Below are 18,280 nucleotides of genomic sequence, written 5' to 3' on the forward strand. Positions count from 1 at the left end.
TTCCATTTTCTAAACTTCTACATTCTGAACCTTCTTCAGCTCTGAACAGATGATGAAACACTGAATGATTTCAAGCACTTTGTCTAATAAACTTACATCTTTCATTCTTTATACAGATTGTGGAGCTGTGGTTTGTCAAAGATCAGCTGTGATTATCTGGCAGCAGCACTGAAGTCCAACCCCTCCCATCTGAGACAGCTGGACCTGTGGGGAAACAACCTGAAGGATCCAGATGTGAAGCAGCTGTCTGATCTTCAGCAGAGTCCAGACTACAGACTGGAGACTCTGGAGTAAGTAGAGTGATGGAGTGAGTGGGTGGTGCTGTCAGCAGTATTGTACTAAACACAGTCAGTATGAAACAAAGATCCAGTGTTTCCTGTAAAGCTGCAGCTTCTCAGTGAAGCTGTGAGAGGAGAACGGTGACAGGCTTCAGGATTGGACACAAACACTTCCTGTTTCTCACCTTTATGGTCACCATAGTAACGGCTGACACGCTCTGATCAAACACTGTCAACAGCCAATCAGCTCTCTGAACAAAGCAGCACGCAGACCAATGACTGCATTGATTTCCAAGTTTAAAGCAGTGAAGAACACAGTCTGTAGGTGAGGAAGAATTTAGTGAGAGCAGATGTTTGGATGGAATTCCTCCAGTTAACAGCTGGAACCGTCCATCTGGATTGTTGGGCTTGTTGTTGGGGTTCCTACAGAGCTCAGAGTGGACACACCAAGGTTCTTCTAATGAATGAAAGTCCAAACTCAAACTAGGAGGGAAAAACATTTTCAGCAACTTCAATAAAAATCCAAAGATTAGAAAAAGTGAAGCAACAATGAGTCCTAGTACAGTCCCAGCACTGACGTCCCTGCTGCTCTTTATACTGGATGTGCTGCATCACTGACTGACAGCTGATGAAGAGTCTCTGGAAACACTCGTTTATCTCCTCTGCTCTTCCTCCTTCTCTCTGCAGGTGGAGGCGATGATGGTAAACAGGACGGTGTGTGTGCTGAGAGAGGAGCAGCTGTGTCCTGATGATCCAGAGAGGTTGAAGCAGCAGCAGCTTGTGTGTAGAGACGCTCTGACTGGGCCATGTTACTGGGAGGTGGAGAGGAGAGCTTCATCCAGCAGTGACTGACAGAGGAATGAAGTGCAGATGACTGTCAGTGCTGCAGAGTGAACTGCTCTGAGAACAGCTCCACTGTCAGACACAATGTAGAGTCCAGCATCAGCCCTGTGTGTCCCTCTGGATCTGACAGAGGATCATCAGTGTATCTGGACTGCTCTGCTGCTGCTCTGTCCTTCTACAGTCTCTGCACAGTCTCTGTCTCACTCTGGAAAGATTTTACAACTTGTTGTAATTACAGAACGTTAATATAATATTCAAACATGTGATCTTCTCTTTATTTCTGAATCTTTACCAAATAAAGAAAAACCAAACTAACAAACAGAAGCTGTCGTGTCCTTTTTCACCACATCTGTGAATCTTTTCTGTGTTTTTCCTCTTTTCCTCCTTCCTGCAGCTCCATCTTCATCATTCTGTGTCCAGTATATGTGAACACGTCCAAAGCATCTGAGCCTCATGTTACCCGTTTGTGTGAGTTACGCCTGTCGTTGTGTTGTGGTGTATAAATAAGGGGCAGGAGACAGCGCTGGATCTCTGAGTTCTTTACTCTCAATTTCTGCAACATCTGCAATATCTAGAAATGCAAACCTGTGAGCTGTGTGTGTTGTGCGTCTGCTCGGCCACCTCTCCTCCGGCCGTGCTGGAAGCAGCTGTGCGTTTGACAGTTTTATCGACTCGACAATAATCGAACAAATTAAATGTTCAAAAATATCAACTTAAGCACTTCAAAGTCAACAAAAAGCTTAAAACAATGAAATAATATTTCACTGACAAAACAACAGCTCATAAGAACGATACACAAAATAATACAGAAACAAACAAATAAAAGTTATTAACCAGGATCCATGTTTTTGTCACAAACACTGAATCAGCTGATTCACTCTTTATGTTTCTGAGTTTGTTTTGTGATTATAGTTCTGGTTTCTGTTTCTGTGTCTTCACTGTGTCCCACGTCTCCTTACTTTGGACTGTCTGTCCTGTCACTGAAGGTGTCTGCCCAACAAGGACGTGGTGCTGAATGCATCCAGACCCCTGCTGACTGTCTTTGCAGCTTCGGTCAAAGGTACAGTGTCCACTGTGACCCTGAGAGCAGGACACAGCCAGAGGTGAGTCAGCAGTTACAAACTAAATGCTGCTGACATGAATCAAACTGCTGGATAACCCACTGCTCATGAAAATGGTACCTTTCTGTTGCTTTTTGAGATTACTGAGAATATTTGAATTGTGACTCAGATGGCAGATGCAGGCTCTCAGCCTCCAGCTGAAACTTCCAGTCCTCCCCCAGCCAGAAGCTCTGATGCTGGGCTGAGAGACTTTGATCCTTCCCTGGATCCAGAAATCCAGGAGGGAGAAGGAGAACAGGACCTCCTTCCTGATCTGGAGAGGCCTGAGGGAAAGAAAGATGGAGCAGACAGAGCTTTGAACAAATCCAAACCTCCTGAGCTTCACCTCCACAAAGGTGCAGACACTGATGCACAGATTCACATGTGACACCTGCAGCGTCCAGCTTGTGCCGCTGACATTATCTCCACTCTGATACAAGCCTCATTCACTCGCTCACACACGTTCATACAATCACCTTTTCCTCACAGTCACACACATGAATGTAATGAGGGGAACTCGGGGTTCACTGTCATTCCTCAGGATCCTTTGATATGCAGACTGGAGGCTCTGTGGATGAAACACCGACTGTCTGAAGCACTCTGAAGTGTTCATGATGGACTTCATCCTGATTAACACTACAATACTTGTTAGAGGCCTTTTATATGTAATAATATTCTTTTCCATTAAAGCTCTGAACATTCTCACTCTTTCTTGACCAGGTGTGACAGGTGAAGGACACCGGCGAATAGGAGGACAGAAGCTGAGAGCCATTAGTCACATGACTTCAGCTGCTGCTGCCTCACCAACCACTGGCCCCTCGGTGAGTCTAGAGTTACAGCAGTGACCACAGGAAGTGCACACGTGTGATCTAAAGCTACATGTGGGCCTGTGACCATCAGTCTTCTCACTGTGGTAGACGGGTTTGTGAGTCCCTGTGATGCTGGGAGTGTCCAGGACAGTCGCTCCTGATCGGGTCTCTCATGGAAAGCTGGTCCCAGGAATTCCTGGAAAATTCCTCCACAAAAGAGAACTGGGAACATAAGTGCAGAGTGACAGAGGTGCTCAGCAACCCTGCTGTTATATGGGAATAGAACCAGAATAGTCGGCAACCACTTGAGTTAAGTTAGCCAAAGAGATGCGACTCAGACTGACTTCATCATGTTGGCAACGTGTCTGCATTGATAAACTCCAGTTATTGACAAATCAGAGAATAATTCCAGTCGTTCAGAGACAGATTGTGATTGTTTGGAGGATGTAATCGTTTCCCTTCAGGGAGCGTGTTGGACGCTCAGTGTCCGGGTGATTAGCTGATGCAACTACTTAGAATCAGTTTGTGAATATGAAGAAAATCAGTGCAGTCACTGGACAAACTCTGATTCTTCCTAGTTTCACTCTTGTTTCAGTCCAGTGTGACTGAGGTGGTAAAAAATGATCTGACTTTTAGCCACACAGCTGTCTCCTAGAGAAAAAGCCTTTGTGCACAACTTTCTTAAAGGCAAACGGCACCATGTTCACTGCAGCTGCAGCAAACGCAGCAAAGAGTGAAAGTTGGACTGAGAATGTTGTGACTGTTTCATGAGAAAGAGCAGGAAAACAAGCATCACACACCCAGACACAGTGCTGGGATTAGAATTAGACTTTAGAGCCAAATGTAGGACAAAAGCTTTAATATGAAAGAGGAAAACCCAACAACAGCCAGAGCATGAAGCTCAAATCTATACCAATCACCAAGAAAGCTGACAGGCCTGTGACACGTCAGAGACGCCGTTCAAATCATAAAGAAGTTGGTTTATTGACAAAATGTAAAAAACCAAAAGAATCAAGTCAACCTTCAGTTTCGAGCGAGTAGACCAATCAGGCACAGCAGCAGCTCTAGAATAAGCAACAATTTGATGTATTACAAACAACCTTTCATATACACACATACATATGGCTCATATGCTGTTTAAAAAGGGCTCAAAGACCCAACAGATTACACAAAGTACAAAAACACTTTCATTCAGACAACAGTCAGCTGTGCACGAGACAGAGAGCCGACTACAGTTAGTAACATGGACTCACTTTGTTTCAGACACGACACAAAGTAACACAAAGCCACAAAGAGCAGAAACATCAAAAAGGAGGCAGAGCAGCAGCAACTCTCCATGAGCTGTGAGGCTAACAGCCACCCACACTTCCTGTGATGCATAATGAAAACAACATTAACCTGAAGGATGATAACAACAGAAAGAAGTCTAAGCTAACGTTACACAGCGCTCACACAGCGCTGACTGTACAGGCCTCACACAGCTACGACCTGCATCCACAACACCTGATTCTACTGAACACAAACAAGTTAATGATATATGAGCAATCCAGGGAAGGCTTCCAGGAAGGTGAGGATCCAAAGACAGCTCTACAACAGCATCAGTCAGCAACAATGTTACTGATCACTGACTCTTTCATCCTTTTATACTCAATCAAAAAGTGCTGTGTTCACATTTGTTTCTGCTGAAATCCAGCGACTGAAAATGCGTCTTTTTAAAGTTTGAATAAACTGACTGAACTTGTCACGAGTCCAACCGTGAGGAACACTTCCCCCCATGACACATCACAGGACAACGTCTCAGTGGAGGGGGGACAGTAGCTCAGTTTAGGCAGTCACACTCAGAATCGATGCCTCCAGTCAGGGTCAAACGTGGTCCTCAGAAACCTGCAGATGTTTGGGCCAAGCTCTCACTGGTCTCTGCGTCTGTAGACTGAGCTGATGTTTCTCCAGGTGTCTGGTAAAAGGACGAATGCTGCTGTCCAATGAGGCGAGGAGAGAAGTAGCCAAACAGGCGAGAGCCGTGAAGGAGGAACGGCGGGCAGCTCTGGATGCCCGACATAAATACCTGATGAGCAGGCTGGCAGACGCCGGCAGCCTGGAGGAGGCGGCGGTGGAAGACGCCATCGTCTCTGATGACAGAGTAAGTTCAGAGACGTGATCCTTCCTCAGAGTTGAACCTTTGAGTCATTAATGTCTGATTCTTCCAGTTCAGTCTGATCCATGAATTCTTTGCTGCAAACGGATCCAAGAAGCTGATTTTCTTCTATCAGGATGTCAAACAGGTAACTTTGATCACATTTCAATGACTGACACATGAAGGTCTAACCGCTCTTCATAATCTGCTGTCCTGTTTGTTGCACCGTACTTTGTATTCATATCTTTTAATATCTGCCTTTCTCCCAGAGTCTGTCCTCCCGTCAGTCTTCCTTTGTGGACGCATCAAACTCAGCTGTGGCTCAGAGGAAACTCTTCCTCACTACGGGGAACTCTGAGGTTGGCTTCAGCTTTTTATGTTTAGTTCATGTGAGAATCACAGAAAAATGCTGATATGAGTGGAAGCTTCTGCTGGGAAATTGGCAAAGAGCAGATTATTGAACAGCGAGGCAGACAGTTCATTTCAGTGATGCCAGTTTATTAGAAACGAGGACTGTGGGGCTGCTGGAAGTCAGGACGGCCGTTCTCTGGATAAACCTGACAGCTGAGGTGGAGAGCAGGATTTATCCACAGACGGCTTCTTCCAAGCAAATGTCCTGAACACACCTGAGCTGAGGGTTACACAGTGTGTCCTGTGTGATCTCTGCTTTATGGTGGTTGAATCTCACAAATGTGACCATCAGACCTGACGACTTATTTGTGATGTTTTCATTAAAAATATCCTGGGTGAGGTGTTTGGGGCCTGTCCCATGAGGAGGAGTCTCCAGGGCAGACCCAGGACACACTAGAGAGGTTATATCTCTCAGCAGGCCTGGGAATGCCTCAGTATTGTCCTGGATATGCTGGAGGAAGTGGTTGTTTAGGGAGGTCTGGGATTCTCTGCTTAGACTGCTGCACCTGTGACCCGGGACCAGATAAACAGGAAATGGATGTTTGAAATTCAAAGAAATCCTCTTTTAATAATGAGGAAAAAAGACAGCAGGAGATCCATCGCAACTAACAAAACACTTCAAACACATCAATGCATCAACTTTAATCAACTTCATTTGGTTCAAATGAAGGAATCTAACAAAGCACTCACTAAAATGAAACACCAGTTAGTTTCCCGAGCTCAACAGGTCGAACACCTGAGTTTGGTTTGTGGTGCAGTTTTTATTTCTTCTAGATAACTTGGGTTATTTGCACAGGAAGGTTTTTTAAATGTATTTCTTAAGTACGATCTTATATGGGGGTTGATTTTATAGCATAACAGAATAATGTAATAACTCTAATAGAGTATAAAACATTTGCAGAATGAAGTACAAGGTGAAGAAAAGTCAGAACATCCCTATTTGAAAATACAGTCTCAGAAGGTCAGAGATGGACAAATTCAGCTACAGAAACATGTGGCCATTTTTTTAAAGCTATAGAGCATATTACAGACGACACAAAGAGCAAACACTGTAAACTTCTAACCACAGACCTCACACAGCTCACACACGTCAGAGTGAAGCTGTCATTTCCTGAAGCTTCCACACAAGAGAACTGGCAACAAGGTGGAGTCCTCATGGATCACTAGCAGAGAAATGTGGGTGGGTGCCAGACCACATGGACTCGACTCACTTTATTTCATACAAAGGAGCAGACTAATGCTGTCATCCTTAAAGACTAACTAGAAACAAGCAGTGCGCTCGCATCGACTCGACTTGTTTTGCAAGTTTGAAGTGAGATGGTACTTTGGAGTCAGCCTCCCGAGATGATGGCTGGCTGGTTTTTGAGAAAAATCTCATATTTATACAATGAGTAGCAGACTTTCCTGACTTGCAGAGGTCAACGTCCTCCTCAGTCATGCGCCATGAGTGGCACAGATACTATTCATCAAATAACTAACATGGCCTTGATTGTTACTCCAGAGACTTATCTGCGATGTAGCTTTATAGCATTTTCATTAGCAATCGTATGATTTGTGTTACAATGACCTTTGTGGACGGGCCCGGACCCCCAGGCCTCGTCCGTGACGCCGACGGTGAGCGCAACGTTTTTGTTTTCTTGCGCTTAAAATAACCTGATCAGCGTTCTGCGGACGGTTTGTTTACATTTCTCACATCTGTGATTGTTCACACGGGTTGGACACGAGCAGAGAGGGCTTTCAAGATGAAAAAGCCAACGTGAAACTTTAACGGACGACAAAGTTTTTCAATCAAATCTCCGTCACACCCTTCCTTGACCTCATCACGTTATCCACCTTAGTCAAGGAACAGTGGTTCGGGAAAATATGCATTTGTTTTTTGGACCAGTTTAAAACGTATCTCAACTAGTGATGTGCGGATCGATACTGAAATATCGATTCCTCCGATACCCGTCATTGTGTCCGGCCCCTTGGCGTGCACACTCACAACAATGGCTGAGCGTAAACAGAGTCATGTGCAGACGTATTTTACCTCCACGAACAGCTGAGACGTGGTTTGCCATACATGTGGCAAGAATGTGAGGTGTTGTGGTAACACCGCTGACCTGGTCAAACACCTCAGAGTGAATCACATCACAGAATATGACGAGCGTATGTTGAGGGGAACTGAAGAGGAGGAGAGGGAGAGGTGCTGCCAGGGCAAGACAGACGTCTCTCACGGAGTCCTTTAATGCTGCAGGCAGGCAACAAATAGCCACAACTTCAGGTTTTTCATTTCTATATGATAATTCTGCATCATTAAGTGATAAGAACAAGTAATCTGATGTCCTGTGATCATTACGACGCTATAATTTGAGATAAAATAAAAGATAGAGTAAAAAAAATACGTTTTTGTTCAGAGTATCGGTATCAGATCAGTATCGTCGATACCACCCTGAATTTTACTTGGTATCAGATCGGAAAGGAAATCAGTGGAAATCAAATCCTGCTTCTACAGGTGTCCAGTTCATTCACTCTGACCCCTCCAGATAAGCGTTGCCAGTTCTCACTGTGCTGTAGATCACATTTTCTTGTGTTTGGGGTTATAACGGTTACTTTTGAGGTCTGTGTTATAAAGCAAGTTAATCCTGAATTTAACTGGAGAAGACAAATTCCCACTGCGTGGTGTAGTGCACAGCCAGGCATTCTTTACATTAGTTCGTTTGACAAAACCAAAAAGCCGAAAGTATTTACTTGGAGTTTGGTTTGATGAAATAAGTGCCAGAATCAGTGAATACAAATGATTCCAATGACATGAAAACTGGTGGAAGGACAAATCCCTCAAGAAAAGCACGACTAGCACATTAAGTTTGTTTGTAATCATCATCATCTCTAACACCATGCGCACAACAGTGATTTTGTTACAGAACACTAAGATAGTAAAATCTGGGAAATGATGATATTTCTTTCCAAAACTTCCTGTCTGGAAGACATTAAAGCTGCTGTGCCACCTGCAGCTTCTTTCAATCTATGTTATGTGAATATATCTTTTTTTTTTGGGTTTGAACATCCATTCAAACTCACTCTCTGCCTAGCAAGTCTCATTCCCTCATTTCCTTGGGGTCCAGCTTCACATACGTGGCACTGAGCCTTTTCCTTTGTCACCTCTTTCTGCTACATGCCTAGCCTCCCTGTTTCTTGGTCTATTTTCTTCATTTCGCTAACTACACTTCTTTTTCTTTGTAAATCTCTTCCTTCAAATACTTTCAAAATCACTTTTCTTTTTTCCCTTTCTTCTGTGCAGAGAAGACGTCAAACCCCTTCTTGGCAGTTTATCTCAATAAAGCTGTACTATCCCAGCCATCTGGTAAGTCTTCCCTACTACCCAGAGCCTGTTTATACTCCTGTATGTCTCTGCCTTCACTCACTTCCTCTTCTTGATGTCCAAACTCATCCTTCAAACTACCATTTGATGCTGCATAGCTGCATTCTCCCTGACACATCCTTGTCTCCTGTCTTTTTGATTTCACCTTCTGCATAATATTTAGTTGCCCTGTGTGCAGCTTCCTCCACTTTCATATATTTCTACAAGTTCCTCCCTGTTCTTGAAGTATGTGTGCACCACGGCCATTTCCACTTGGAAAATCTGCCCCACATCTGTCTTTCTAGATTTCTCTCCTAAACACCACACCTACCCAACACCTCATAACCTCTGTTCCCTTCACCTAAATGTCCATTGAAGTCTGTGTCAATCACCACTGTAGTATGTGGTCTCTTGCACACAAAATGTGTCTACCCTCCACCTCCATAATATGAGTCCGCCAGCCCTCCCATTGCCAGTCAGAGTCCATAACAAGTCAAAAACATAAACAGCTCGAACGTATTATTTATTTAAAAGAGAGAGAGAGAGAGAGAGAGAGAGAGAGAGAGAGAGAGAGAGAGAGAGAGAGAGAGAGAGAGAGAGAGAGAGAGCTCAGTTGTCCTTGCTCTAGCATCAAGAGTCAGTGACTGGCTGTTCACTGCAGGCTCAGCAGTCCAATGGCCGATCAGCAACAAAACAAATAAAAAAATAAGACACGTTCTTGATTATGACAACAAACCACATCCAAAAAAATATGACAGCAACACTTTAAGTTTTGTGTGCATTCATCATGTGCAACTCTGCAGAAAGTCTCATGTCAAGGATGTGTGGACAGGGGGGCTATTAAAAAGTTCCAGTATACAGAATAGAAAACCATCAAATGAATGAAATAAAATCTGTTGTCACAGTGGTTTTTGAAGGAACGATTACTTCACAGATGGACAGCCTCATTATATTTTAGTTAAATCTGATGATACACACTTCACGTCACCCTAGTTACATGTTTTTATTTGCCATGTGTATGTTATCCAAGGGAGGAAGAAAATGAAAAAGAAAACTTTTGATGTGTCCAGACATTTCTTCACATCAGCTGCCAGCAACCAGTTTCAGCATGTACAACTGTTGCAGTAAGTGTGCTCATGCAGACCAACTATGCTGGTCCACTGTTCTTAATGGTGCTGCATGTTGAGAAAGAAGTGAAACAAATGTTTTGTTTAACAAGTCCACTAGTGTTAGAATAACTTGGCATTTCCAATCTGTTTCTGCTGTAGTTCAATGAAAGGTTTCAGTTACTTAAGTTTGAGAAAAAACAAAAAAAACGTTGGCCAGCTTCCCTCAGGGTCACTCCACGGTTGATGACATGGTCCACTATTGTAGCTCTGATGTCATCAGCAATTCTATTTCTTACTCTTCTTACCCGTCCTCTCCCCCCTCCTCGTCCTCCTCTTGCTCCTCCTTGTCCTTGTCGTCCTCTTCATCCTACTTCTTCACCTCCACGTCCTCTTCCTCGGCCTCCTCTCACTCTTCCTGCTCCCTCCATTGTACTCCACACACAGAGCTTACCTGTATCATAGTGCTTAGGCTGATTGCAAAGTGAACTAATTATCTAAAAAAGCTTTCACATGTGGCAGTGTGCCAGACAGTTGACAAAATAGTGTAAATAATGGCCATAAATGTGTATAGTTTTGCTAGGAGTGCGTTGATCATTTGGAAATTGAGTGCAAAGCAGTGAGTTGTGTTTACAGTTCTGCAAAAAGAGTGCTGTGCAGTGGATTGTAGCTACAGGTTTGCAAAGTGTGTGTTACAAAATGGCAAACTGAGTGCAAAGCAGTGTTTGTGCTTTTAGTTTTGCACACTCAGTGAGTGGTTTTGCTATAAGTATCAATAGTTTTAGGAATTGTGCTGTAAGAATCACAGTTAGGGTTTAAGCATTCAGAAAAACCTGTAATAAACGCACACGCATGCGTCTTCAGCATTACTGGGTTTCTGCAGCTCCTGGTTTCCTGTTTAATACATTCACACAAGCAATCAAACGCTATGAATCGTTCCACAATGTTTGCAGTCACTTTTCTTATCCCTCCTGACTCAAGAGCATAAAGCGATCTACGTTAGCTCTGGGAATTCTGACGGTCGTTCAGTAAATCTTTGTTTAATCTCTTTATTTGCTTTTTGGAGAAGTGAAGGTACAAAAACCTCGTCAATCAAATTTGCTTCGGTGGACAGAAAACAGCCGTTGTAGACTGTTTGGGGTTACCTTTTATAAGTATTGAATTTTCAAAAGTGAAGTCAGTTCTTCTGACCAGGTTCAGACCAGGATGAACACAAGTATGATACTGGACCCACTAGAGAACTGGTCCCAGCTGTGGGTTCACCTCCTCCTGCTGAACTCATAGGACAGACTCTAATGTAGCATCACGTTCATCGGTCACTCCTGACCTCCTGTGAAGCATGACGAATGTGTAATTAATGACTTCAGTATTTGGGGCATTATTGCTCTAAAAATCATATTAATAGTATTATTATTATTGTGCTTTAGGCTGCACTGATAACGCAGAGGTCTCTTCTTCCTCTGGGCTGTTTAAAGGGCCAGTTTGTCCAAAGCTGTGTATATACCAGCTGCTGTCAGGCTTCAGATGTCTGCATTAGTCCACAGTCCACTGTTTGTAAGCCATTGCTTTACTGCAAAAGTTCCCATCTACTGTAAAGAAATGGAGATAAGCAGGCACATAATATGAAAAGGCATGCTGTAGCTGACTTTGTCTTTTCTGATCCATCGGTTTGTGTGGCTCTTTCCACAGGAGGGACCTAACCCACACTTTATTTACTTATATGATAAGTTTAGTGGAGTGTAGTGCAAAATACACAGTGTTTACTTTTAATTTAACAACATGAAGCTGCATCAAGTTTCCATGGTGACTGCTCAAGAAATTCTGCATTCATAAATAAACATCAGACTGTCAAAAGAGCTCATCTGTGCGAGACCACCGAGCTGAGAGCATTTTCAGGTCCAGATCCCCCGTACGCCATCGTTGGAGAGCAGTTGACGTTTTTCTTCCTGACTTTGATTTGAACACGTTTAAATGGAAAAGAGTCAAGGAATCTATAAGCCTATCAGGGTATGTGACGCTTTTGCTTTTACTGCATTTCAGTAATTTGAAGAATTTGATGTCGTTTTAAAAGTTGACAAACTGAGAATCATTTTAAGTAACAATGACTAAATTGCTATTTCTTTGACAGGTGTTGTTCAACACACCGATTTATGAAACAGCTGTAAAGATCTGCTGGTATCTTCCGGGCTACAAGGCTCAGGTTAGACCCAGATTCATGCAAACCAAAGCTGACAGAAAATATCAGGTCATTTCTGAGGACCTGAGAGTGGTGGTGATTAAATGTCTCCTTTACTTTTAGGTTGCGATAATGACGGAGTTTCTCAGACTTCAGCAGGAAGATCTAATTCCACCGAACCTCACTGCTGAAGATCTGAGAGATCTTTTGGTGGAGAAGAGCAGGGAGACGCTCAGAGAGCAGTGAGTTACTGTCACACCTGAAAGTCTGTTTGTGATGACGTGTAAGTGCTGAGAGAAAACCTCTGCTTTGCTTTCTTTTGAAGGCTGTGGGAGTTTGAGTTAGAGGATTTTGACGAAGAGGAAGCCAAACCTCTTCTAAGGCTGGTAAGACGAGAAAACCCACAAGACTTTTTTTTCATTACGTGCACATAACCTTTACACATAAGCGCACTGTAAATGTGTTTTCTGTTTCAGGTGTGGGCGGTGAACGTCAGCAATAAAATGAGGGACGTTGAATTTGAAGCCAGGTTGCTTCTTCAGTTCCCAGAGGCCGTACCTCCTAAATTTCAGTGAGTCACATGTAACATACAGTTATTAACCCTGTAAGACCCAACCCATCAAAAAACAGCCAGAAAATTCAGATTCTTTGGAACTGAGATGTTTATCAACCCTTTAAACAAAAGCCACACATGAGTTCTTTGCTATGTCATGTTGTGTATGATTTACTTTTATTGTGTATTTATTTTTTGTATCACATTTGATACACTGGGTGTTTTTGGCAACTTTTTGTTAACGACAATGTTAACTTTAGACTAAAAAAAGAGTTTTGTCCACAACATTTAGAAATTATAGCAAGTATTGATCATGTTGATGAGATCGAGGTCTCAGAAACTCATGTATGCTACAAAGGTGGTTACAGGGTTAACAGTCCAGCTACAGTGTTTCAATATTTAAATGATGCTTTGAATATGTTTAACAGATAACTCTTATCATGTTTTTCTACAGAGCACCTAAACTCCTCAGCGCGGTGAAGGATTACGTTGAAATCCTGAAAAAGAAGCAGCAGGAACAGCCTAACAGCAAACTGCTCACCGCGCAGGAGGTAGTGGTCGAGGTAGTTCCCCGCGTTCTCCAGGGCTTCTGGGAGCTTCCTCCTCGTCCCCTCCTAAACATGGCCTCCCAGAGTCTAAGTATCCTCTCCACCAGTGTCACCAAGGCCACTTTAGATCGTGTCTCCAAGAGCCTCACGGCGATGGAAACACAGGCCGTCTTCACCCGCTCTATCCGAGACGATCTGGTCGACAGCATCCTGACGGAGATTAGACAGAAATTTCCTGAAGAAATTCTGTCTATCCAAGTTGCAAACTTTGCACCCCTGTTGCTGAAGACCATTGCTGATGTAGCAAGGATCCGGATATGTGAAATCTTTGAGCCCCCTTCAAGTCCTGATGTGAAGAGCACAAATGGTGAGCGCTCCTCTGACGGCCTTTCAGTGGCAAATGTTCCACCAGCCGAAGAAGCTCTGTCAGAAAGTGTTGCAGAGCCCGACGTTCCCTGTGAGGAACTTCTTTCTGAAAGGGCATCCAGTCTGAGTACTCGAGACCTTACGATCGAAGGAGCTCTGTCAGAAAGTGTTGCAGAGCCCGACGTTCCCTGTGAGGAACTTCTTTCTGAAAGGGCATCCAGTCTGAGTACTCGAGACCTTACGATCGAAGGAGCTCTGTCAGAAAGTGTTGCAGAGCCCGACGCTCCCTGTGAGGAACCCTATGGCGAGTCCAAATCCTGTGTTGAAGGTGAAGATCATATGATCAACGGATCTTGTTCTGAAATTGGGCCGGTTCCTGATGTTCCCTTTGAGGAACCTTTTCCAGAACCTGAAGCCAGCATGAAGTCCGAAGACCGTCAGAGCAAGAAGAAGAAAAAGGGCTTCTTCAAAAGACTGAGAAGTCTGTTCTGCTGCTGTTGCAGACCAAAAGTCACCGACTGACACTGAAGCTGTGACCCAGTGTTGGTGTTGCAGTAACTCTAAATATGTAAATATGTTCCTCAATGATTGTTCTTCATGTTTTTGGGGGTTTCTTTAGTTTTCAGTGGGCTGGGTGTTTTTTCTCCTCCGTGTTCTTTACTTGATTCTTGTTCATAGTTCCTGATTTGTTTTCCTAGTTCTTGTTTCTTAGTTTGTAGTTTCTTGAGTCCACCTGAGTTTCCAGCAATAAAAGCTGCCGATTCAAGTTTCATTCCACGTAAGAGTCCTGTGTTTGGGTCCTACTACCTGCCTGTCACAGCACACCATGACAGAAACTTTATAAACTCATTCATATTTCTACACGAGTCTCCAGCTATGTTAAAGATTTTTTTTCTTTCAAACATTTGTAAGAATCTCTTATGGTTCTCAAAATACTTCCACAAGTCCAGTAAGTGTAGTGCAGTAACATATTGATGGTATTATTTTTAATAATTATTTATTATTTTTAATGCACTTTGAACTGAAACTGGTATATAAAATGTACTTCCTGTAGAAAATGCAGTGTGAATGCTAATAGCTGAATAGCTTGAGTTGAATTTTTATAATTGCTGAAATCTTTGGTGAAAAACATGTTACAGTTTTTGCCCGTTGCTTGAACACATTTTGCAAAACGTCGCTCATTGTGCCAAAACTCTAAACACAAGTAAACATGACACATCAAAATATACCATTCACATCTGTGCCAAACTGAAACTCTGCTGTCAAAACCTAACATTCCTCTGTCAAAATGTAACTCTGTTGACAAAATGACACATACTTGCATCACATGCAGATCAGATCAGGGGGACACACTAGTCTACTTCATATAAAACACTGCAGTCTTTCATTGTCATTGTTTATTCTGAAGGCACATTTTCAGGAGACACAAACAACCAAAAAAAGCAAATAGGCCTACTCAATATTGTCCACTGCAGCACCATGAATTCAGATAAAGCAAAACACAAACATAATACAGTAATAGAAAAAACACTATACTGTACACACAAAAAATCATGACAATTGTGCATACGTGGGCTCATGGATCCCGCCGTCTGTTGGGGTCTGGCCACAGGACCTCATCGACATCGCAAGCAGTGTCTTCTCCCGCTGGGCACCGGGGAAAATATCCTCTTGCATGTCGAAACCATCCATGGATTGCTGTCACCTGAATGTAAATAGAAATATATGTGGTGGCCCCTAGAGACAAAACACGTACAAACTCCAAAGCACATTTCTAGCTTGAACTGAACTTCCAAAACAGAGCTACCTAGAACAGCGGTCCCCAACCCCCGGGCCTCGGACTGGTACCGGTCCGTGAGTCGTTTGGTACCGGGCCGCGAGAGTTGAGGCTCAGGTGTGAAATGTCTGGTTTTCAGGGTTTTTATCGCGTTTCAGCGTTATTTTGTTATCGTTTTTATCATTAACTCGGTTTTCCTGGGTCTTTTCACGTGTGTTATGAATAAATCTTCTTTTTTTGGTACTAGTTTTATTTTGTTGTATTTATCCGCGACACCTTAAAGGCCGGTCCGTGAAAATATTGTCGGGCATAAACCGGTCGGTGGTGCAAAAAAGGTTGGAGACCGCTGACCTAGATCACGTAAATTACACAATTGAAAGCATGAAAGCATATGTGTATTGTTTGTGTATTTATGCACAAGCATTCATATATATTCAAATCATTAAAAAAAAAAAGTTCATTTGCCTGTTACTACCACACACCAAATCTGGTCATTGGTACTTGGTGAACTGAGAGACACAACAGCAGAGGTCACTATTAATGCTATAAAAGAGGCCTTTGCAAGACATGCAGTTGCCGAGACTGTGGTATCGGACAACAGGCCGCAAGTTTCATCAGAACAGTTCAAGCACTTTGCTAAAGAGTACCAGTTCACACATGAAACGAGCAGCCCCAGGTACCCCCAAGCCAACGGGGAGGCAGAACGCGCTGATCGTACCATTAAAGACTTGAGAGGACTGTGACTACAGCAGAGCACTGCTAGCGTGCAGGGCCACCCCACTGGAACATGGGCTCTCACCAGCACAGTTGCTCATGGGGAGACACCTGCGTACCTCTCTGCCACAAGCTGCTGCGAAGCTGGTGCCAAAGTGGCCCGACCTACAGGCTTTTCGCGAGAAGGATGAGGAGGGGAGGTGTGAGCAGGCAAAACACTACAACTGCAGACATAGAGTCAGGACAGAAGGTGTGGATTACTACTGAAGGAACCACTGGAGCAGTAGTTGGACCTGCCAGTGCTCCCAGATCTTATGTGGTAGAGACAGACAGGTTTTCTAAGGAGAAATAGGAGCCACCTCACACCAACAGGGACTGTTACCAGATCTGGTCGAGCGGTGAGACCTCGTGTAAGATTGGATGTGTAATTCTCTGAAGTTATCCATTCAGGCCCTATTCAAAGCTGGCTTAGGCTGTTAGAGATGTTTACAATTATGTGTTTCGTTTAAATGTAAGTGAACAAGTGAGAGATGTGTATCATTTTAACGTTTGATAATGCTCTGCATTCCTGTTCTTGTGAGCTGAGTGAGTCATTGTGAAGTATGTCTTTAGCTAAAAGGAGGTGTAGCGGGAGACTACTGTACCCATAAGGCTGTGTGTGTGTGTGTGTGGGGGGGGTATGATCTAAATTATAATATTGCTGACTGTCTGAGGCAAAATTTCCCCAAATCGAATCGAATCATGGATTGAATCGATTCGGGCAAGGGCGTCGATTTGGCATGGACGGAGGGGACATGTCCCCACCAATATCCAGCGATTATTGAATTGTCCTCACCAATAATTTGATCTCTTCGAGTAAAGAAAAGCAAACCTGATAGAAAGAAGAAAGAAAAATCTGTCAACGTCTCATTCACCCAGCGGTGCCGAAAGAGTTAAATTACGTCCTGTACTGGAGTCCTACCTCATGTGACAAATATGGCCAATGTGATTGGCTGAACCTTTCAGGGAGCTCTGTTGAGTTTTAGCAGCGGCAAGCCTGCGCTCCCAGGAGGAGAGGAGGACGGCAGCAAAGAGGAAGAACCTGGATATAAGAAAGTATTTTTCAGAGAAACCTGTAAGTCACTTAAAGCCAAATTCACTCATAATGTCACGGTCTGGCTGGCAGACCGTGGGGGTGTAGGGAAGGAGGACACAGGCGCGGTGCTCTATGTACAAGCAGTGCGTTTATTTACAGCGATGGACAGACATGACAATAAATCCCGTGCTCTCCCGACTCCCGTGACGTGTCCTCTTCCCAGTGCTAGTGCTCCTGTCTCCGCTTCTCCGTGATGAGCACCCCGTGCTCGCTGTCCTCTCGTCTCCCCGTAACTCCTGGGGACATAAGAGAGAGGAAGCCGTCAGACACACAATAATGCAGCAGACTCAAACTAGGAACTGGTCGAGAGACTGACGTGAAGCCACGCAATGATCCAGCGTCGGAGAGAGCTCCACCACACTCTCAAATAGCTCCTCCGACAGGCCTGATCAGCTGCAGGTGTGGCCAATCACCTGCCAGGGCCACACACACACACACACACACACACACACACACACACACACACACACACACACACACACACACACACACACACACACGTCTACAAGCAGGGAGAACGAGGGACAGCAATACAAAATACATACATTATAATATTAGTCCATAACTGCTCAGGGTCCTGGGTCTGACACATAAAATGTGTCCGTCACAATAACGTTGCAGGCTATGCTAGGCTTTGGCCCACATCAGTCTAAAACTGTATGTAACCATGAATAACGTGTTTTGGAAACTAACAGCACAACATGCAGCACTGTTAGTTCTCTCAGTCTCAGAGCAGCGTTTCTAATTCTAATCTAAGTGAAGCTGTCAGAGAAAACAGCAGCCTCGAGCAGCCAGGATATTAGTTTACAGAGGCTGTTAGAATTATATGCCTAACGTTAAAATGTTGGTGACACAAGAATTTCATCTTAATGGCACTGACGTATTCATAGGTCATAGTCATGATTTTGCAAATATTCCACCTTGTAGTGCAGTTTGCACAACTTGTTTTAAAAATGCACTCAGCCTACAAACATTACTGATCAGTCAAGA

The 18,280-nt window shown here is 43.7% G+C and overlaps 1 protein-coding gene across 1 annotated transcript in view; it reads left to right on the top strand.

The window, feature by feature from the left end:
- Positions 1–1,398, top strand: part of LOC309701531 (NACHT, LRR and PYD domains-containing protein 12-like) — a 123,371-nt gene extending 121,973 nt beyond the window's left edge. The window contains exon 12 of the mRNA XM_082525783.1: positions 966–1,398. Coding sequence (XP_082381909.1) covers positions 966–978 — 13 coding nt within the window. The 3' untranslated portion in view covers positions 979–1,398. The remainder of the gene's footprint in view (positions 1–965) is intronic.
- Positions 1,399–18,280: the final 16,882 nt, after the last annotated feature.

The sequence above is a fragment of the Aulonocara stuartgranti genome (genome assembly GCF_965226115.1).
Source record: "Aulonocara stuartgranti genome assembly, chromosome: 23".
NCBI lineage: Eukaryota > Metazoa > Chordata > Actinopteri > Cichliformes > Cichlidae > Aulonocara > Aulonocara stuartgranti.